Source organism: Xenopus laevis, chromosome 2S (assembly GCF_017654675.1).
Source record: "Xenopus laevis strain J_2021 chromosome 2S, Xenopus_laevis_v10.1, whole genome shotgun sequence".
Classification (NCBI taxonomy): domain Eukaryota; kingdom Metazoa; phylum Chordata; class Amphibia; order Anura; family Pipidae; genus Xenopus; species Xenopus laevis.
In genome coordinates this window covers 93328999-93351320 of record NC_054374.1, presented here as the reverse complement: position 1 = coordinate 93351320, position 22322 = coordinate 93328999, and the positions used below count along the sequence as shown (strand labels likewise).

The window sequence follows — 22322 nt, the reverse complement described above, 5'->3', positions numbered from 1 at the left end:
TATGGTGTGAATCATTCAGGACAGGCAAGGAAAGAGCATCAAAGGACACAGGAAGGCACTTTTATCAAAGGTCAAAAACTCCCATAAATTTGAAATTCGACCAATTGAAATTTATTTAAAAAAAAAAAAAAATCAAATTTTTTAAACTCGGGTGGATGTAATCGACCCGAAAACTCTAATCAAATTCTATTCAAATTTTAAAAACCTGATTCCAGTTTTTTCTCTGAAAAAAACTAGAATGTCAGGAAGGCTCCAAACAACTCAAAATTAATCCCTGGACCTCTACCATTGACTTAAACAGCAAGTCTGCAGGTTTTAGGTGACGAATAGTCTCATTTGAGTTCTTAAAGGGCCAGGGTATGATAAATCTCGAAAATCGAACTCAAATTTTTAATTCAACCCTAGATACAGCTGCACCCACGAGCAAGGGAGCTCGGTACTTAACATCTGCTCTGGGCAGGCTTTAAATATACAGTAGGTCACCTGTGCTCCTGTCAGTGCTGTGATCTGCACTCAATATTCTGAACTGCTCTGATTTGTTAACAAAGACAGCACTGTTTGCCTTAGCCCTGTAATACTCAGTGGTTTGCTTGCTTCATTTCATTATTGTAAAATCGAACTCAGTAACATCCAACTCTCGACTGGCTACTATGGAAGCAAGCATGATCTTTGTTTGAGCACAATGTGACCCAGGCATAACATCAGATCTGGTGAAGTTTTATTCATATTACTTCAGCACATATCCAAGAAAATGAAGGGGAGAAATAGGTTTTCAGTCACAATTTTATTAAAATTCTGGTAATTTCAGTCATAAACAATTATTGAAAAATTTCAAATACTTAAATATTCTGTCTACAAGACATACTACATAAAACTTAAGATTTACTGGTTTCTTATATTGAAGAAAAAAATATATAATATACATATATATATATATAATAAGAATACATAATTGAAATTCTTTTTTATAGACTAAGAATTCCAAGGATAGGAACATTTGCATAAGAACATAAACTATGAGAATCAAACATAGCATAACATAGTCAAACATAATAAAACAATGGCAATGTCATTATAAAATAAACTACATTCTACTTAATAAAGTGTTATCCCTACAAGTACCTCAGCAAATCTAATATTGATACATTTTTAATTGTAGCAGTAATTATGGATTCTTTAATGCAGATATTTATCCGTGGACATTGCAGATATAATTTGTTAACTACAGGTACACTATTAACAACTGTCATCATGTTTAACTTTGCATTGCATTTTAACAGGTTACAAAATGTAAGTTTTATTTATTATAGAACAAATGAAAAGTTTTTATCAACATGGATTAAGTTTTGAAAACACAAAAATAAAATCTTTAGTCGTACAGAGATAATGTGTACGGTAAAGGAAAGCTTCCATCTAATAAAACAAACTGTCAGAGGCAAAGGACAGTCCAAAGCCTCAAGTGCTATGGTGTGTATAAGTAACTATATAATAGCTTTAACTTTTTCAGTTTCATAGAAACCAACATACATTTGCCACAGGGCAAATCTCTTTACAGATAAAGGACTGCTTAACTAGCAGTGAGTGCCAAAATAAATTCCAGTAGAGATTAGAAAAAGGATGTTCGGTGCTGGACTGATTTTCCTTTGAGAACCCTCCTTATCTGTATAAAAAGAAACCAATAAAGTTTAGTTATATAGTGCAACACAAAAACAACACACAATTAATCCTTAACGGAGTGACCATACATTTAGGGTACTTCTCACATGGCAGTTTTAAGCAGCATAAGTAATGCAAATGCTAAATGATAAAAATTTGAATGAAATACTATATTGTATAGGGACTGGAGCTGAGGAGTGTTGCAGAGAAAGTGAGAAATATGTTTAAATGTATGTCCCCTAAAGTATATAAAAACATGTAGAAATTAATGTAACACAATGCAATGTTTCCTCTAGCATCAATGAAGACCCATTAAGCTAGATTACAATGTTTTGATTTTGCACTTTACAAGGTTCCATTATTTAATATATAATTTGTCGTAACATTCTTGATCACCTCCAACTCAATTACAAAAAGTCATCAGTTGTGTTTCTTATCATCTGAAGTTGTGTCTAGCTGCCAAATAATAAATCTATGTCTATGTATGTACTGTGCAGCAAAATTAAAACATTTAAAGGATAGCTTAATAATACAATTTTTGCAACCAAAATTATTTTGCTGCATTACCTCTCCCCCAACTGGTCCATCTGGAACCAAGTGAACAGGCTGCTCATTCTCTAGGTTTCTAGCACTTGGATCTGCACCTTTTCTCATTAAAAGCCGAACAGCTCCAAGATGGGTTTTTCGGTACTGCAAACTGGCTGCAACATGGAGAGCTGTATTTCCATTGTAAGCCTGCAAAGATGATGAAATAGCAAATGACAAGACATCAAATTGGTTTCTCAGAGTATTCAATAGGAGCATATGTTTAAGTTAAAAGACAGAAGAGATTTTGTAACACTGTAAAACTAACTTTTTTTTTTACTAATGGCAATGTTTCTAAAAACATGAAAAGGCTCAGTACACTTAGGTTAAGATTGAAGTCCTTATGTGAATATTCTTGCTGCAAATAACACATTCATGCTGTAAGTTGCCATCACATTTTACTTGCTCTAACTGGCTGATTCCAGTACAAATAAGTAATTTGCAATGAACTGCTGTCAACAGCAAAGCTGAGATGTGTGTAATAGAAAAACAATATTAGATTGAAGAAGCAGACTAATAGACAACTTATATATAAACACGTATTTATAATAATTTATGTATTAGAATTATTAGGTATTCGCCACACTTTGGATGAATTAATGTCAATGACAGCTGCTCTTATAACCAAAGCAAGGTTAGTTGCTTTCTCTTTTCTAGACTATCATACTATGCTTTACATTAAATATTACAAGATAAATATATGGAAACATGACCTCATATTATACGTACATTTTTATTTTGAGTTGTTATTGTTAACTATAACAAGCCCTGCTAGCTGTATTTCCAAACATGTCATTTGTGTGATATCGTAAAATAAATCTAGTAGAACTTGTGTTCACTGCATAAAAAATTATATAGAATCAACATGAATATATTTACCTTTTCATTTATGAAAGACAGTGCTTTTGGAAGCTCCAGAAAAAGACTAAGCAATTCAAGATTTGCTTCTTCTGCAGCCATGTGTAGCGCAGTGCGTCCACTTTTACTATCCTGTTAATATAAATTACAGGTTATATGTACTTTGCATCCACTGAATAATAAGAGCCATTATAGAAAGCATCAAGCAGTCTGTCATATATATAAAACATTTTATAGACAATGTATATAGCAGCAAGTTTCCTAAACAGTCATTTTTATAAAAAAAAAAAAAAACCCAGAAATTAAAATACACCAGCAAATTCTACTGATAATCTTTTACGCATTTTCCTGTAATACTTCTACATGTGATAAATGAAAAATATTATTCATCACAGCAAAACTTTTTTTCGTTAGCTTTGATCTTATCCTATACCTTGTTTTACAGAACACAGGTGACAGAAAATAATGTTTAAGTGCTAGAATGGCTTGGGATTGGGGAAGAGTTTCAGTGAATGTTTTAAGGGTTCAGTGCTAAGTATGCGGTCTACTTTTTGAGGTTCAGCCTATGTGTCATGAACTAAAAAAAAATGTAATTTTTTTTTTTTTTTTTTTTGTGTGAAATCAACTGATGTTTAACCATAGGTCTCCAAGCTTACCTTGGCTTCAACAGAAGCTCCCATCTGAAGAAGCATCTTAACTGTGTCAACCATCGCCTTGTTCTTAAGCAACAGCTCCTCTGTCTCAGGGCTACGATCCTGCAGATGTTTCTGTAACTGCTGCACTACTGCATTGTGGGCAATCACTGCACAGTGCAGAGCCGTCAGACCTATGAAACACAGCAAACATATATACATAGTTGGGGAGGAATGTACAGTAATGTTGTAAAGCTGACCTTTTCTGCAGCACTTGCAACTGTCTGACCTTATTCTCCTTGTGCATTGCCAGTGTTTCTTTAGTTGTCCAAAAGTATTGTCTGCCAACATATTTACAACACAGAGTTCTGGTGCACTCTACTTAACTTTTCCTTACACATCTGTGGTTGTATGTAATATTACACAAATCTCTCTTTAAGTCTACAAAAACAACTTGCTTAATAAATGGATGTCCACCAACTTCAACTATTATACAGTACGTAAAGTTCCTAAGCAGCTTACCTTCATAATTTTTTTCCTCTACAGCTAAATGCTGGTTGCTCTCAGAAGTACTTTTTTGAATTGCCTGCAAAATTCATACACAAAAAACAGTCGGCAAAATATAAAAGCCTGTTTTGCATCATCTATCTGATAATGAAACATGTAAAGGCTACAATACAGCATATTTCTACTTAATTTTGTTTTATAAAGAATAGTACATACACCTACATATTAGTATAATTAAGCCAGGTAGCCTGATAAAAGTGAAGTATTGTGCATGTATAAAATGGCAAACTCTGCTTGTTTCTAACTATAGAAACAAAATTTAGAAAGCTGTCCTTTCTTTTGAAAGTGATACTGGCACAAAGGAAAAGAATCAATAAAAGCACCTCTCGATTTAATTTTTACCCTACTCTAACTATAGGCTGAACACACAAATTTTCAACACTCCCTGCAAGAGTGAATATATGTTACTGCACATCTTGTTGTTGATAATGCTAAGATGATAGAATTTCAAAGTTTTTCATAGAAACTAGATTCCACAAGAAAAACATCATCTGTACTTCTTACCTGTAAAACCTGGAAGTAGCCTTTTTCAGCACAGACGTGTAAAGGTGTTCTTCCCCAGTAATCTATAGTGTTCACCTGGGCTCTAAGGCTTATTAAGTCTTGCACAATGAGATGCTGGTTGGCAGCCACTGCAACTTGCAAAGCACTCTGCAAAGATTTTCAAAGAAAAAGTCAACTGCACTGTCCACATATTAGTAAAGACATGTTATTTGGATTGTGGGACTTAAAGCATTTTTCAAATGAACACAAATCTTGTGTGTGTGTGTTCCAGTCGTAGGGATATAGAAAATTAATTTCTACTGCAATAAAGGCTATTGTCAGTGATTTTTCAGTCCATCATAAAGGAATATATTACATACTGGCACAATAGAAAGCATGATAAGAACAGAAAAGTCTAGGGTTAGGGGCAGTCATTAAAAAGGTCTTCCCAAGCAAATTAGAGAGTTGCACACAGAAAAATTCTGTGTACAACCTACACAGACAGACACCATTCCTTTCCAATCCAATATATATACATCCATCTTCAGTGCATTTGATATGCGGGGGCTCATTGAGTGAGTTGGCTACCAGTTTAAAAAAATATAATCGTAACTGCTAAAAAACCAATAAGAGGTAAGTCTGTGATTCTTGGAAGTCAGCCAAGACAACTACACAAAGTTTAACTCACCTGATTATTTTGCTCTTTTATATCCAACATATTAAGGGCAGACATCTTGCGTGCAATAACATAACACATCGCTCTTCTTCCTTGTGCAACGCAAATGTGAAGGTACCTAAGGCATACATATGTGATTTGTTTAACTTGTTTAATCTTACAAGGCACAACAAATGTCAATCAGCCACTTTAATATTCTGCTATGAACACATTAAAAAAAATTCTCTGATAACTGCATATCTACACCCAAAAGTTGCTCTGATCACCAAAAACAAAACATTGCTTCTTTCTTTAGGACAGAAACAAAATTTACAGCACAACAGAACTTACGTGTCGCCATCAGAATCTTTAAAAAGAAGCTGCTCCTGGGTAACATTGGCCATTTTCTTTTCTTCTTGTTCAATCTGCCAATGGAAGAATGTTTTGCCAATCTGAAAAGGATTTGAATTATTTCTCTCTGGAACAAGCATCTGTGGGGGCACATGGGTAGTACAATAATTTTGAACTGGAGGACTCGACTTCACTGAAGGTATCATTTCAGGTGAATGTGCTGGATCCACAAGTAGAGACACCAAGCTTTGGACTTGGCAGTCTGAAAATTCCTCATTTGGAAAACCTAGATAACTTTGGACTGAAGTGCCATCTTGGAAATTATATTCCGAATTACAGTGTACAGGAACATCAGGATTTTGCAGAGGAAACAGGCATGGCTCACTTGTTTGTGGTGGGGAGAAAGCTTGGTATGCCTGTGACGAGGGAAAAGCATGTGACTCAGGAACAACTTGATATAGCGCTTCTTGCGTACTGTCAAATTGTGACATATTTTCCATCCAGCTAACTTGCACAGTATTTAGAGAGACTGGTTTGGATTCATTTTTTATATTTATCAGACTCTGAAGAATATCTATATCACTTTTAGGCGCATCATCCATATTTTCATTTGAATTTGGTGTACTTGGAGGTGTCTGTATAAAAAAAAAAGGGACATGTAAGAAACAAAACAAAAAAATTTACGTTATGGGTGTTAAAAAAAACCCATTTTTCTTACCAAGAATAAGCTAGGTTGAAAAGAGCAATGCTTTTTTGCAACTGGTCCTTCCAAAGGAAAGTCATGAGTCCGTTTTTTGCTTAAGATGTTTTTCAATTCTTAAAGACAAAAAATATATATAAAAAAAACTATAAATAATGATAAACAGGTTGTATTATAATCTGAATTAAGGGCATAGACATTGCTAGTCAAATATATACAGGTATGGGAAGTTATCTGGAAACCAGTTATCCAGAAAGCTCCTAATTACGGAAAGGTCATCTCCCATAGACTCCATTTTATAAAAATAATCCAAATATTTAAAAATGATTTCCTTTTCCTCTGTAATAATAAAACTGAGTCTTGTACTTGATTCAAACTAAGATATAATTAACCCTTATTATAGCGAAACCAGCCTATTTGATTTATTTATTGTTTACATGATTTTCTAGTGGACTTAAGGTGTGCAGATCCAAATTACGGAAAGATCCATTATCCGGAAAAACCCAGAGGCCAGAGCATTCTGGATAATAGGACCCATACCTATACTAGAATTTCCATACCTGTGTACTGTTCAAAGCTCATTCCATTTTGCAGTTTCTGTAAAGAAAAATAAAATGCATCATTTGTATTACATTACACAAGTACACACAAAAATAAATGAGTTTGGGAGGGTGAGGGATATAACAAATCGAACTTACTTGAATATCATCTGCTCGTTCTTGACCAGTTTTACTTCTTAGCTGCATAAGTAGTTCCCTTACAGAATTCTTTACACGAACACCTTGGAATGTTCCATTATGCTGACAACCCACTACACGATGTCCAGCTGCCCAAAAAGAAAAAATATATATATATATATATATTATATTAATGTATATATCATTAAAGGAAAACTATACCCCCAAACAATGTAGGTCTCTATTAAAAGATACTGAGTAAAACAGCTCATGTGTAAAACCCTGCTTCATGTAAATGAACCATTATCATAATAATATACTTTTTTAGTAGTATGTGCCATTGGGTAATCATAAATAGAAAATTGCCATTTTAAAAAATAAGGGCCGTCCCCTGAGATCGTAAGATTCACTGTGCACTCATACAAACCACATGTAAGGTCACATGAGCCAATTAACAGACAGAGTTCTGCCTTTTGCTTCCTCACTTCTTCCTGTTACAGTTAGTGTTGTAGTATTTCTGGTCAGGTGATCTCTGAGGCAGCACAGATAGAGTCACGAAATGGTGGTTCAAGGCAAGAGATGTAAAAGGGCAATATTTATGTAAATATATATTCCAGTTTGGTAAGATTCTTTAATATGTCATTCAATTTGATATAAACTATCTGTTGCTTAAGTATTCATTTTGGGGATATAGTTTTCCTTTAATGTATACATAATAATATTAACAGGAATATTTGTTATTCAAAACAAGAGAATAGCGATTATGTGTGCCCTTATTACAAATACCATCACCGTAGTCCTATATAGGTATAATTGAAATTAATGTTGAAAAAGAATACAGCAACCCCTAATAGTTTTGCAAAAACTGAATACCAATTCTCTAAAAAAATATTAAACAATAAATGTATCCACAATTGGTATTAGAAAATGTATTAACATAAAATGTGTGTCAACCTAGTGCAAAAGGTTAAGTTGGTGGATGTAATAAATCTCGCATAAGTTAGTTATGTTTGTGGACAGTTTATTAACTTATTAAATGCATGCATTTTCACAAGACAGTTTTCTTTAAACATAATACTTCTATTCCTTCAGTCAAAAGTACATGCTTCTTTTGCTGGGCAAAATAAAATAGGAACATTCTATTATAAATTACATACTAAACACAGAATTGGCCATATTTCTTATAATAACATTTATTTCCCCATTTTTTTAAAGCAGAGAATGGCTCATTTAAAAACAAAACAAAAAAAAAGAACTATTAAAAGCAGGAAACTACGTCCATCAATTGGATGTAACATGGATATGCAGATTTGTATGTTTTTTGGGAAACTATGAATACAGAGAATAAGAAGCAAATGAAAGCACTATCGGGTGTACTGCAAAGGAAGGGAATCCAACAAAAAATAAAAAGACATAAAAAAAGACTATAAAAGAATATAACAATATAAATACTTGGGAATTGAGCTATACCTCTGTCTCAAAGAAGCACTAGGTCACTCAGTTTGTAGAGGTAAAATGAAAAGATTGTTGAATAATGCAACAGGTCTAGAAAACCAGTTCTTCAGCATATATATCACCTTAAACAAACAGTCTTTACACGCAACTTGGCTTTGTGAAACCAGCATTATCTCAGACATTCTCTACTTCTACCTGTCACAGTTGGCATCAGAACCAAAATGCATAAGGGGCCCAATCATGTGTGTAAAACCCACAAATGGATCATTAAAAATTATGTGAACACAAAAAAAAGCACAGACAATCCTGTATGACAGGTAAATACACCCTGGTCTATTACTAAAAAACAGAACTGCACACTCTGTTAAGAACAGAGTGTTTTGTGCCACTTTTTTTAGCACATACTTTTATAGGAGCACACAAGCACAAATAACACATCAGTTAAATGGAAATTAAAAGTAGATAATAAATATGCCTGCTCATCATCTTAAGGTGGCCATACACAGAGAGATCTGCTCGTTTGGCGATGTTGCCAAACTAGCGGATCTCTCCCCGACATGCCCACCTTGAGGTGGGCAATATCAGGCTGATCTGATCGTTGGGCCCTAGGGTACTAGGATACTAACAATGGGAAACGGGCGGTCGGATCACGGAACCGCATCAACGAAACGGATGCGGCCGGGATCCAACTGGATTTTTAGTCCTGTCCGATCGACATCTGCCCGATGGGGAAGCCCACCGGAGGGCCCCATACACGGGCCAATAAGCTGCTGACTTGGTCTGTCAGCAGCTTTTATCGGCCCATGTATGGCCACCTTAAGGGTGTCACCTGTCTATGCTCCTCTCTAATTACCTTTCTTAGTGTGAGGCCAGGATGCATTCAGGCTCCCTGGCACCTCAGCGTCTGAGCTGGGTGAACTTGGAGCAGAGGAGGAATGGAAGTGGATAGGAGACGATCCACAAGAATCTGAAGTAGGGGATCCTGCGTAGAAATACGCCAGATTCATGGGGCTGCTCATCAGGTCCTGGTCCAGCAGATCATTTGAGTCCTCAATGAAGCGCTCCACAATCATCCTGTCTGTGCAAGGAACAAGGGCCAGAGTACAGGAACTGCTGTGATATTGTGCTAATGTCCAGCTCTTTCTTTTTGTGTTCCCAGGTGTGGGGAGAAGACGAGTTTGTAAACTTAAGGCACCCGGAAAAACTCTTCTTACCACTGTGGTTCTGGGAAAGTCCAGCTGGGTTTATAAAGCAGCCTCTCTCTCCCACCCCCGTTTTCCGGGGATTGACCAATAGGAAAACAAATAAGATCACTAGCGTCCTTGTTATTGGCTCCCAGCTGAAAATAACATGGGTGGGTGCGTCAGAGAGGCAGGAATTACCGTAACTTGATAATTGCACATTGCGAAACCAGACGGAATTTGACAAGTCAGGCCAGAAGCACGAAGGTGTGTAGCTTGTATTGGCAGCAGCACACCCAGTGAAGGGGAAGAAACAGGAAGCCATTACACATACAAGAGACGCTGTTCTCAAAAAGAATAGGGTTACTTTTTCTTGCATAATTACACAATGTACAGTAGAGCCCCCATTTTACAGTTTTCAAGGGACTATGGAGAAAATGTGTAAGATCCGGAAAAATGTAGAATAAGGGGAATATGTTACCGACACATAAATGTGCATGGATTACTTTTTTATTTGAAACACAATTCCTTTAAGCAGTTATTTCACAGGTTTCAGCAGTAAGGTACGGAAACATCAGCACACTCGGTCTCTCCAGACTGCTGCTAACTACCGTGTGTCTTTCCCTGCTCACTCCACAACGCTTAGTCCCTTTGCTGTTCTTGTGCTACGGTCCCTTACTTCTCCTTCAGCAGTTTGTATCGCAACATTGCTTTGCACAGCACTGTGTCCTGCCCACCCCGCCTCCTTCTACAGCACAGCTGTCGCTTCTATTCGTCTTCGTTACAGTCTTCTGCCTCTCCAGACTACTGCCCCAACCCCGAAAGTTTTCAATAAAAACATAAAACCCCTTTTTTCTTCCAGCAAATCTTGCATCAGGGTTGTATCTTGTGTCCTGTCTGCCCCTCCTTTTCAAGCACAGCCTTGTGCCCCGGTGCCTTACAGATCATTCAGCAAGTTTGCCTCTCTGGACTGCTTTCCCAGCCCCCTCTCACACAGCAATACGCAATGCTTGCCTCTCCAGACTGCTGCTTGTAACCAGTTTTGTGCCCTACCAGCCCCATCCCCCCTTCTCAAGAACAGCTCTGCTTAGTGCTTCCATTTGCCGCTGGCCACCCTGTGCCCTGGTCCCTTCCTCCTTTAGCACAGACTGTCTCTTCAGACTGAGACTAGGTCCGGACTGAGAATTAAAATAGGCCCTGGTATTTCAAGTACACAGAGGCCCAATCAGCCTCCACCAGCCCACTAAATACGGACTTTCTATGGGACCTTATAGCAGCCCCTATGGCATTTACCAGAACCCACAGATTGGCAGTCCGGGCCTGGCCCCCTTTACATAGTTCCTTAGCAAGAGAACACAAGATGGCGCCCACATCCGCACAAAAGTTTCACAATTCCAGACACTAAAAGTTAGAGGCTTTTTTGCTGAAAAAAAAATGAGAGATGGCAAAAGGACAAGGATAGGATAATAAAGCGGCATGAAATCTGAGAGCAAAACGTAAAAAAAAGAATTGCTCTCTTTGAAATACATTAGAACTTGAAGGGATCATGAGGGGAAAAAATGTAAACTCAGGGAAAACTTGGCACAAAACTCGTAACGTAAAATCAGGGGGTTCTACTGTATCATAATATTAATAGGAATATTGTTAACCTATAAAGAAGTATCAATCTACTGTACAAAAGGTAAAGTTAGTTGATGTAATAAATCTGATGTGTCAGTTATGTTTATGGACTGTCAATAAATGTACTTAATGCATCCAGTTATTTTTGAGCATAATACTTCTATTCCTTTAGTCAAAGTACATGCTTCCTTTGCTGGAACAAATATTGTACTATTACATATACCACATAACATTAGTAAATATGCTCCTTAAAGGGGTAGTTCACCTTCAATCAACTAGTTGTTTTCAGATAGATCACCAGAAATAACGACTTTTTACAATAACTTTCGATTTTCTATGTCTGACCGTTTTTCTAATATTGAAGTGTAAAGTGTAATTTGTCACCTTCTGAAGCAGCTCTAGGAGAGGGGCCGCCAACCCTGTAAACTGTTCTAAATGGATACATTTAGTTGATACATTTCTTATCTTTGTCCCTGCTGAGTAGAACTTCTGGGTTTCATTACAGGCAGCTGTTAGAATTGATACAATAGTTGCTAATATTCCAGAAATGCTGCTGAGAAATGTATCAACTAAATGTTGCAAAATTGTAACAGTTCAGAATCTGCACCTGAATTACTGAGCTGCCAGACTGAAACACCAGAGACACAAACATTCAACTTTAAACTATTGGAAGAACAGTAAAAAATAAATGGAAAGTAATTGAAAAAAGTCTTTATTTCTGGGGAACAATCTGAAAACAACTGAGCTGAAAAAAGGGTTTGGAAGGTGAACAACCCCTTTAAATGGCATCCCTAACTGTAGAGAAAGGGAACACCAGAAAAATAATATGATGACATGGGATGTGATCTATACCTCTCTCAAGGAAACACTGTGTAGATCAGTTGGTAGAGGGAAATGGGAAGACTGTGGAATTATGTAATATGTTCTTTGATCCCTAGTGTCTTTTTGATTGGCTCCTAGCTCTAGGTATAGCTCAGGTATAAAATATTTTAAAGTTGAACCTTTAGATTAGGACAATACTGAGAATTGCCTCTGTTAAAACATACATAATGTCTTAGGAAAGCCAATTATCACAATTGTCTATTTTGTAGCTATAACAAATAGCTGCTACTAGTAGCTCTATGTGCCTTCACACTTATCTCTAATAAAGAGGGAGCTGGGCTTGGAGAGGTGGTTTTGGGGACAAGGCATGTTGTTGTTCAAATACCATCAAAATGAATAAATAATTACAATTCCAGAATATACATGCAGCCCTCTGGCCTCTAGCTGGATAGCCCTGCGCAAACAGAAGCATATTAAGATTAAAATTAGCTGGGGTGTTCTTGGCAAGATGAAAAGTTGAACTTAGAACAGCACTAAGATCTGCACTTCTGCTTCAACTGAAATTATACAGTGAGGGTATAATCACAAAGCAAGATGCCTGATGACAGCTAGTGGTTAAACAAATGAAGTGCAATTTAATTAGGATTAATGTAGTATGCTGTATTCCCATGAAAGTACAAACATTTTGTAGCACCTATGCAGAAGTGAAGCAAAGCAAAAAAAAAAAACATGGAAAGGGCAAGCAGCCCCCCCTCCCAAGTTAAAAGAACTGATTGCCAGGGTCCCAACTACCATTGATTGCCAAGGACCCCCACTACCCAGTTCGAAAAATGTGCCCCCATTCACCCATGCACATAACCACTTCCAATTACCTGTTTCGAGACCTCCCCTTTAAAATAGTAGTAGAGCCTTCTCACTGAAAATGAGGAGTAATTTCTATGAGATACTTCAATCAGAAGTTATTATGGATGAATATGCTGATAAGGTTCACTGTGCAAATGCATCTTTTGCCCATTTCTTATGCTGCAGGTAAAAGTGAGTAAAAAGCTCCAGGAAATCCTCTGAAATGCCGGGAGGGGGGGCAAAGTCATGCAGGCTGTGGATTTCATATGTGTTCGGTTTTAAAGGGGTGAGGTGGCAACCCTACTCTGAGGGGTAATTGTAAAAACCAGGGGGAATAAAATACAGAGTTGGTGTCTTAATTTGTTAATTCCTGAGTAACCCAGGGTTATGTCAGCTTTGTAGGAAAATAATTGGAGAAAATCTCTTTCAGCTTCCATAATTGTGTAATTAGTTTGAATTTCATTGGCCAGGCACTTGTATTTGTCTGAAACCAAATCCTGCTGAAAAAGACTTGAATTTGGCTGAATCCTGCATTTGGTGCATCCTTTATTAGTTATCCAAGGGTAGAACTACACAAGCATTTTTCAACAGATCCGACGCGCTGAGAGGAAACGGATGTGACGAGATGGATGCAACAAAAATAAGGTAAGTAATAGAAATGTCGGACCTTGTTGCTGTGTGCATCTGACACGACACAACTGTCGGATGAAGACGACAATGTGCAGCGTTCACATCAGACAGTCATGACGTATGCACTCAGCGACAAGGTCCGACATTTCATCTCGTCGCATCAGTTTCCTCTCAGAGCGTCGGTAGTTCTACCCTACACAAGCAACCTTTGGTGATAAGTGAATATCCAGGGGCTGCTGGGGCAGTGACAGCAAAGCTTATGTAGCTTATGTGGCTACATGATACTGCACATCATTTTAGATCTTTAATTAGTAATGCATAGATATAGTGTACTTACAATTCACAAACTTATTTGTTTAAATAACTTGCACCCATAGCATACATGCATACACACACAACCCCCACCAACATTTAAAAGACTCAAGCAGGAAGTGACATCAAGGTATCTTAGTAACAGATATAAACAACATTATATACATCACTATTTCTACATTTGCTTGATTCAAATCCTTAGCGCAAACATATCAGAGAACTATAAATAGATGGTATTATTTACAAAAACAAATATAGGTCATAAACTCTATTCAGCCCATTTGGTGCTAGTGTTTTTAACAACACCCCTCTCTTTTTTTCAACTTGAGTTCCTGATTCCCTCCATATTTAAGGGGTGGAATCCCTTCCAATACCATACATTTCAATTTGTCTGCATTGTGACCCATATCTAAAAAATGTTTTGATACAGGCAGTTTGATATTGCCCAAATTGGTTGAAGATTTCACCAATGTATATGTACCACATGGACAAGTCAACGCATATATAACCTACTTAGAAGTATAGTGTCCCCGCAACTGGACTCTATGGGGTATATTTATCAAAGAGTAAAGTTAGAGATCACCACTCTCCATTCATTTCTATGGGCCCAGACCTGCTCCCTGATCCCTTATGGCTGGCCCATAAAAAAAAAAAGTGAAATGCAGGGCAGTGCAGTGGCATTTGCGAATAAGTGCCAAGCGCAATAGTTCGCACCTGCGCACCGGCATTCGTGCATGTGCATCATGCGCCGGTATTCATACCTCGTGGCGGTGTTCGTGCATGTGCACCGTAGATGCCACCTGAGTTTTGGAAACAGGAGGGCCCCCAATCGTCCAGTCCGACCCTGTGCAGAGGCCAGTGTCCTCCTGCATCCCCCTCCCACAGGATTGCGCTCATGTGCATCCTTGCGTACTGGATCACAAATGTCTAGTGATTACTGCAACAAAATGGAGGTGACTACCCCTGCAGCTTAACTTAATTTATGCCGCACTAGGCCCGGGCCCTGAGTGTCCATCTGTCTTTGTTTTTTCTTTACTCTAGTAGATGTAACCATACCACCTATTGTTTTTCCTCTACTATACGAAAACACTGGTGGCAATGTAAATTCTCCAATTTCGGGATAAGCCCTTTGTAAGATGTGCCAATGGTGGCGCAAGGTTGCCACAATATTTTTACTATAGCTATCATATTGGGACACAAAGGGAATACGTTCACTTTTACTGTTTTCAATTTACCTACTTTCCCTTTTGCTTGTTTGCTTATATTCCGGATACCCCCTCTCCTGAAATTTTTTACACATCAATTTTTGCTGTCTCTCCTTCTCCTATACATCACTCACTATTCTGTCAGCCCTTGCTAGCTGACTAATGGGTATCGATTTTTTAGTATGAGATGGATGATTACTACTAAAATGTAAGATCTGATTGCAATCAATGGGTTTTGTATATACAGATGTATTAATACCAACTTTATTTTTATATATCAATACATCTAGAATACATTTAGGAATTAAATCTGTTCAGCATCATAGGATAATGTAAAAGAAATGAAGAAATGGAGGGATGCATTCCTTCCAAGCCCTTGTGGAACCGCAGTATATATACATATATATATATATATATATATATATATATATATATATATATATATATATACATACATACATACACCTTTAATAAAAACATCTTCTGAACTGAAAGCTCTCACCTGTGTCCACCAGGATCCCTAACAGAATAAGGAGTCTGGGAATTGGTGGGTTGCCCTGGTGCACTAGCCCATAGGTAGCCATGTCCCCCACTTAAAGGATAACTAAAGCCTAACTAAAGAAGTATCTAGAAATATTATACAGGTACATTATGTTTTGGGCTTCTGTACCAGCCCAAGGTAACCACAGCCCTTTAGCAGTAAAGATCTGTGTCTCCAAAGATGGCCCAGTAGCTCATCTGAAGAAGGGGGAACGCCCCTGAAATGTTGTGACGCAATAAACGCACTAGGGGTATGACCCCGGTTTAACTCGCTTTGTGTGCCAGCTTGTACTATTTTGGCCCAGTAGCTCCCCATATTCTTTTCTGCTGATTCACTGCACATGCTCTGTGCTGTTGTCACTTAGTGAGCTTAGGGACAGACGCACAATATACAGTACACTTAGTATATAAATGTCACAATATATGGCTGTCAGCACAGAAACAAGTGCAACTAGCATCAGAATTTAATAATCAGTACTGTTGCATCAGTTTATATTACAGAGAAACCTAATTTCTGCTTGATAATTGGTGAAGACCCCTAATCTTAGCTTCTCAACAGCTGCTCAGAGCCCACTAAGCATGTGAGTGTTGCAGACACTTTCCAAGATGGTGACCCCCTGTGACAAGTTTGAAGTCCTGGATCATTGCTGCTATTGACAAGCTGAAACTTTAGGCTGGTGTAACAAGTTCATTATATAAAAGAAGAGCATTTTTAGCCACATTCATTTTTAGGGTTTCGTTCTCCTTTAATGAACAATACACACACACAAACAAACTCACAAAGATTCCCCAAACTAAAGCCATTTTCTAACAATTTTTCTTTCTCCTGCCCCCCCCCCCACTCACACTCTCCCTTACACACAGCATCATGTGACCAGGCTGCAGTACAGAGAAGGTACAGTGTAAAACATTTCAGGCTGCGGAAGCTGCCAGAGAGAGCTGTACTATTATCAGGAGAGAGGCACAGAATTATGGAGAGCTTGGGCAATTGTCTGAGGGTCAAACTCCAGAGTAGGAGAAAATACCTCCTTGCCCCTTACTATGGTTATGCTTATGGGGTACTGGGTCAGTAGAATGCAACTAATGAGCTCTCCTGTGATATATGTGCCCCAGAGTGTTACTTTGTTATGTGTTATAGTAAAATACCCATATAATGAGCTGCTTCTGCCATACCTGCTGCTGCATGGTGAGTGCTGTGCCTAGCACCTGTTTCATCACAGAATCTTCAGTGTACCCTGCGTGGCAAAGCCTGGGAAGAATCACAAAGGGGTGAGGAGCTTGCTTCACGTGCTGGACTGCTTCTGTATAATGTGTTTAAGTGGCATAAGTGAAAGCAGCAGCTTTTGGCAGCAATGAGAAAAGCCCAGGGGAAGTTTGCAGTGAGTGTAGCGAGGGCAGCACTGGGCTCTCAACTGGCTTGGAAATTCCCAGGTGCAGCAAGTGTATGTAATGGGACATTCCCAGGCCAGCATATTACTGGCTGTGAGCGCTACAAGCCTGGGGGCGGGGAGAAGTACCTCATGCTGCTGTGGCAGTATCCTGTTCATTAGTTGCTTTACCTCTGCAGATGGCTACACCTGTCATTAGTAAGGGTAAATAGTAAGCAGTAGCCGGCCAGCATTCTATGTAAACTCTCTGATATAACAAATATAGTGGTCTTTTAGTTGCAGCCTGGATAGCCAGATTAGTGACTGCCAGCTGCTTTGGTTGCAGTAACTTGGGTTAACTTAATACCTTTCATTTCATATGGAGGCTTTATTTCAATCTTAAGGAAATCCGGGCATGTCATAAGCATTGTTGAGATGCCCACTCCACAGATGAAAAGCTGTGTTGCATACATTTCCTTGTTGTGATTATTGAGGGCAAATCTACAGTTTACTGAAAGGACCAAACTTAAGCACACCCTAGAACACAGGAAGATTAGATAAAGCACAATGCATAACTGAATAAGCTGCTTTGATGAGTAATGAAACATCTTCAGTGATTACTCAGCAAGTCCAGTTGCTCTAGAATTACTTACATGAGATATACCATGACCTGGATAAATGAGAATCTTCATAGTCACAATGCATAACAAGTAGTGATGGGCGAATTTGTCCCGTTTTGCTTCGCCACGACTTCTGCGAATTTCCCGTGAAATCCACAAAATGGGCAAAAAAAAAGCGAATAAACGAATTCAGAACTGGCGAATCAATTCGCCCATCACTAATAACAAGGTATTAAGGAGGGGTCTTAAATTGAATTTGTAAAATCCAGAAGACTTAAAGGAACAGTTCAGTGTGAAAATAAAAACTGTGTAAATAGATAGGCTATGCAAAATAAAAAATGTTTCTAATATAGTTAGTTAGCCAAATATGTAATATATAAAGGCTGGAGTGAACAGATGTCTAATAAAACAGCCAGAATTCAACTTCCTGCTTTTCAGCTCTATAACTCTGAGCTAGTCAGCGACTTGAAGGGGGGCCACATGGTACATTTCTGTTCAGTGAGTTTTTAATTGATCCTCAGCATTCAGCTCAGATTCAAAAGCAACAGATATGACCCATGTGGCCCTCCCTTAATTCTCTGATTGGTTACTGCCTGGTAACCAGGGTAACCAGTCAGTGTAAACCAAGAGAGCTGAAAAGCAGGAAGTAGTGTTCTGACTGACATGTTACACATCAAATCCCTCCAGCCTTTATACATTACATTTTTGGCTAACTAACTATATTAGAAACATTTTTTATTTTGCACAGCCTATCTATTTACCCAGTTTTTATTTTTACACTGAACAATTCCTTTAATTTATGCACAATTACTCCTAAATTATTGGATACCAGATTTGCAAAGAAATAATAGATGTTATTTTTAAAGACACAGCATGAAGAATACCTAATTGTGGAATGAATATCTTTCTACATTACTTAATTTGTTAGGAGTGTTGAACCAGAGCCTGTATTTGCAAAAACACCATCTACTCAATTTTTTGTTAAGCTTGACAGACCAGGAATATAGTACTCATGCTGGAAACGAAAACAAGAAAGTGAAACTATCTCAGGATGTAGTAGTCATTTTACATAGATGAGGAAAAATATTTGTAGTCTTCAAAGGAAGTTTCAACAAATAAAATGTATCAACCCTAAACATATCGCGTATCTTGACAGCGCTATATAAATAAATGATGACGATGATATCTCAAAAAAGGCTATAGGTCTGCCCGAAGACAAGCTTGTATAAACACCAGCTACCATAGATATTCCTGGAATTATAACATGGTGATATGCAGTTTGCGGTGAGCACTACTTGGCGAGCACACACTTGTACTCTCGAATGCTGGGTAGAATTCAGATTTAAATTTGCATTTGGCACTTTGTTCATAAATGAGTCCTCATACATTAACTAAACATGGTACTGTCTATGCTACTATAACACAGACTCATCTCTTTACTGGGATGTACCTTGATCTTGAATTCCATGACACTAATGCATTAAGGTCTTTATTGGGGATCATTTACAAAAACAGCTGCAAGTGCTACAATATAAACAAATATTGCACCTCACGATGCCATGTATTAATCATTTCCCTGTCAGTTTTTAATATGCTAGTTTTTTTGTTTAATTCCCCTTTAATAACAATATATAGCCTTATAAATGTCTAAAAATGAACAAAATCACACATTCCTTAATACTAATGCATTAAGGTCTTTATTGGGGATCATTTACAAAAACAGCTGCAAGTGCTACAATATAAACAAATATTGCACCTCACGATGCCATGTATTAATCATTTCCCTGTCAGTTTTTAATATGCTAGTTTTTTTGTTTAATTCCCCTTTAATAACAATATATAGCCTTATAAATGTCTAAAAATGAACAAAATCACACATTCCTTAATATAAAGGAATAATAATCAGAAACCTAATTTATTTTATGCACAAAAATACAACTGATTTGCAAAGTCCAATGTCTCCTGAATGCAAAAATACCAAATATATATATATATATATATATATATATATATATATATATATATATATATATATATATATATAACAAACAAGGGAAAGTTGTGCTCACCACTAGTTTTTAAAAATCATTAGGCGGGGGTGCAATGCTGTAGCTCCCACCCTCTCCAACTATAGTCAGGTGATCCCACTGGTGTCTAATAAAAGGGCAGCCAAGTATGGAGGTTTACTTTGAAAGCAGCTAGTAAGTTGCAGGTAAAACCTAGTCCCTTTGTAAAATGTATAATGAAGCAATAGAATTCTTAATGAATCAGATGAAAATTAAGCGTAGGACTGGCCAGATATGGGATGACTTTGACGTAGTTGGCCAGCTTAAATATATTGCAATATATGGACAAACAATCCCTGTTTTGTTTAAAGGGTAAGGCATTTTTCAGTAGCAGTATGCACAAAATGTCTCTGTCTTAAATATATTGATAATGGGTTGAGTGCAGAGGAATCTTGTATTTGTCTATATGTATTTTGTGGTCACACCCTCATTGCACCCCCGCCTAATGATTTTTAAAAACTAGTGGTGAGCACAACTTTCCCTTGTTTGTTATAGTTCTACAAGAGCAGTGACCAGCTCCATGTTGTAGCTCCCACCCTCTCCAACTATAGTCAGGTGATCCCACTGGTGTCTAATAAAAGGGCAGCCAAGTATGGAGGTTTACTTTGAAAGCAGCTAGTAAGTTGCAGGTAAAACCTAGTCCCTTTGTAAAATGTATAATGAAGCAATAGAATTCTTAATGAATCAGATGAAAATTAAGCGTAGGACTGGCCAGATATGGGATGACTTTGACGTAGTTGGCCAGCTTAAATATATTGCAATATATGGACAAACAATCCCTGTTTTGTTTAAAGGGTAAGGCATTTTTCAGTAGCAGTATGCACAAAATGTCTCTGTCTTAAATATATTGATAATGGGTTGAGTGCAGAGGAATCTTGTATTTGTCTATATATATATATATATATATATATATATATATATATATATATATTTATATTTATATATATATATATTCTTGAGCTGGGCAGCACTCGGTATCAATTTTAATACCCGGGTGCACGGTATAAAGGCCATATAAATCAAGAAAAGACCAGCAACACCGGGATTCCTTATAACAAGATCAAGGGGCCGATTCACTAACTTCGAGTGAAGGAACTTCTAATTTCGAAGTTTTTTTTGGGCTACTTCGACCATCGAATGGGCTACTTCGACCTTTGACTACGACTTCGAATCAAAGGATTCGTAGTAAAAATCGTTCGACTATTAGACCATTCGATAGTCGAAGTACTGTCTCTTTCAAAAAAACTTCGACCCCCTAGTTCGCCATCTAAAAGCTACCGAAGTCAATGTTAGCCTATGGGGAAGGTCCCCATAGGCTTGGCTAACTTTTTTTGATCGAAGGATATTCCTTCAATCGTTGGATTAAAATCCTTCGAATCATTCGATTCGAAGGATTTTATCGTTTGATCGAAGGAATTATCCTTTGATCGTTCGATCGAACTATCTGCGCTAAATCCTTCAACTTCAATATTCGAAGTCGAAGGATTTTAATTCCTAGTCGAATATCGAGGGTTAATTAACCCTTGATATTCGACCCTTAGTAAATCGGCCCCTTAGTGTATTAAAAAGTGCACATACCTCCAACATGAGGTTTCGGTCCCATCTGGGACCTTTCTCAAGGCAAATTCCTGAAAATACAATCACATACATATACCCTAAGTGAACCAATCAGTGAATAGTGATATCAGCAACATCTATGGTTACTGTTTTTAAACGAATTAAAGTGACATGTGCCATATAAAATAATCCAATTAGATAAAATAATTTCTGTCATTTTAAAGTGTCATTTGTTCTAAAAAGGTTGTTGCAATAAATACTATTAATTAAAATTGTGTACGTGTCTGACTTTTTAGTGTACTTAAGGTGCTAGTATCAGTGTTTGTTTTATTATCTAATGATTCACATGTCTCATGTCAATTAAAAATAAATTTACTGACCTTACCAGTGGGGGGTATCTATGGTTACATAATTACACTGCCACACTACCTATCTATATGGTGTGGGGAACTGACATCAGATGTTGCTGATGTCAATATTCACTGATTGGTTCACTTAGGGTATATGTATGTAATTGGATTATCAGCATTTTGCCTTGAGAAAGGTCCCAGATGGGACCGAAACATCACGTTGGCTGTATGTGCACTTTTTAATACACTTGATCTTGTTATAGGGAATCCCGGTGTTGCTGGTCTTTTCTTGAACGTCGAGAGGGCGACAATCCATTGTGCGTCGCTCAATTTCTCCCCCCCTGCCTTCTATAGGAGATAGCCAGGGAGCATCTTATCTCCCACATATGAATGGGCACCAAAATAAAACATATGTAAAACATAAAATATGGCTTGAAGGGACCCCAAAATATTCCTTGTTGTAGGCTGACTACATTAGTCTACAAAGTGTGCACACATTTGCTTCCTCTACGTACATATTATAGGCTATTGTATCAGTAAAACCATTTTTATTTAAAAAAAAACTTTTGTAGATAATTTGCTTTATCATC

General features: G+C 37.5%; 1 protein-coding gene across 3 annotated transcripts; it reads right to left on the bottom strand.

Annotated features, from left to right (window-relative positions):
• Positions 1–768: 768 nt before the first annotated feature.
• Positions 769–17135, bottom strand: XB5965586.S (provisional ortholog of NFKB inhibitor zeta S homeolog). Of its 3 annotated transcripts, XM_018249705.2 has the most exons (12): positions 9473–9906; positions 7186–7313; positions 7048–7084; positions 6506–6603; positions 5788–6422; positions 5470–5575; positions 4803–4949; positions 4254–4317; positions 3756–3925; positions 3121–3231; positions 2224–2391; positions 769–1660 (listed from the first exon to the last, which is right to left on the bottom strand). In XM_018249705.2, exons 1-12 carry the CDS (start codon positions 9690–9692, stop codon positions 1607–1609), a joined length of 1938 nt encoding a protein of 645 aa, XP_018105194.1. In that variant the 5' UTR covers positions 9693–9906; the 3' UTR covers positions 769–1606. The 3 variants fall into 3 exon arrangements, with proteins under 3 accessions (XP_018105194.1, XP_018105195.2, XP_041440063.1); XM_018249706.2 differs by lacking the exons at positions 769–1660; positions 9473–9906 and adding an exon at positions 16946–17135 and having other exon boundaries at positions 1667–2391; XM_041584129.1 differs by lacking the exon at positions 769–1660 and having other exon boundaries at positions 1667–2391; positions 9473–9917.
• Between the last annotated feature and the right edge of the window lie 5187 nt (positions 17136–22322).

Bases quoted from the DNA above. Each gene is read 5' to 3' on its own strand.
- XB5965586.S (XM_041584129.1), bottom strand. From the start codon at position 9,692: ATGATTGTGGAGCGCTTCATTGAGGACTCAAATGATCTGCTGGACCAG. The intron at 5,576-5,787 runs GTAAGTTCTGTT...TGTATGCCTTAG, and splicing joins AAAGATTCTGATGGCGACAC to GTACCTTCACATTTGCGTTG. The intron at 2,392-3,120 runs GTAAATATATTC...TCATCTTTGCAG, and splicing joins TGTCTTTCATAAATGAAAAG to GCTTACAATGGAAATACAGC.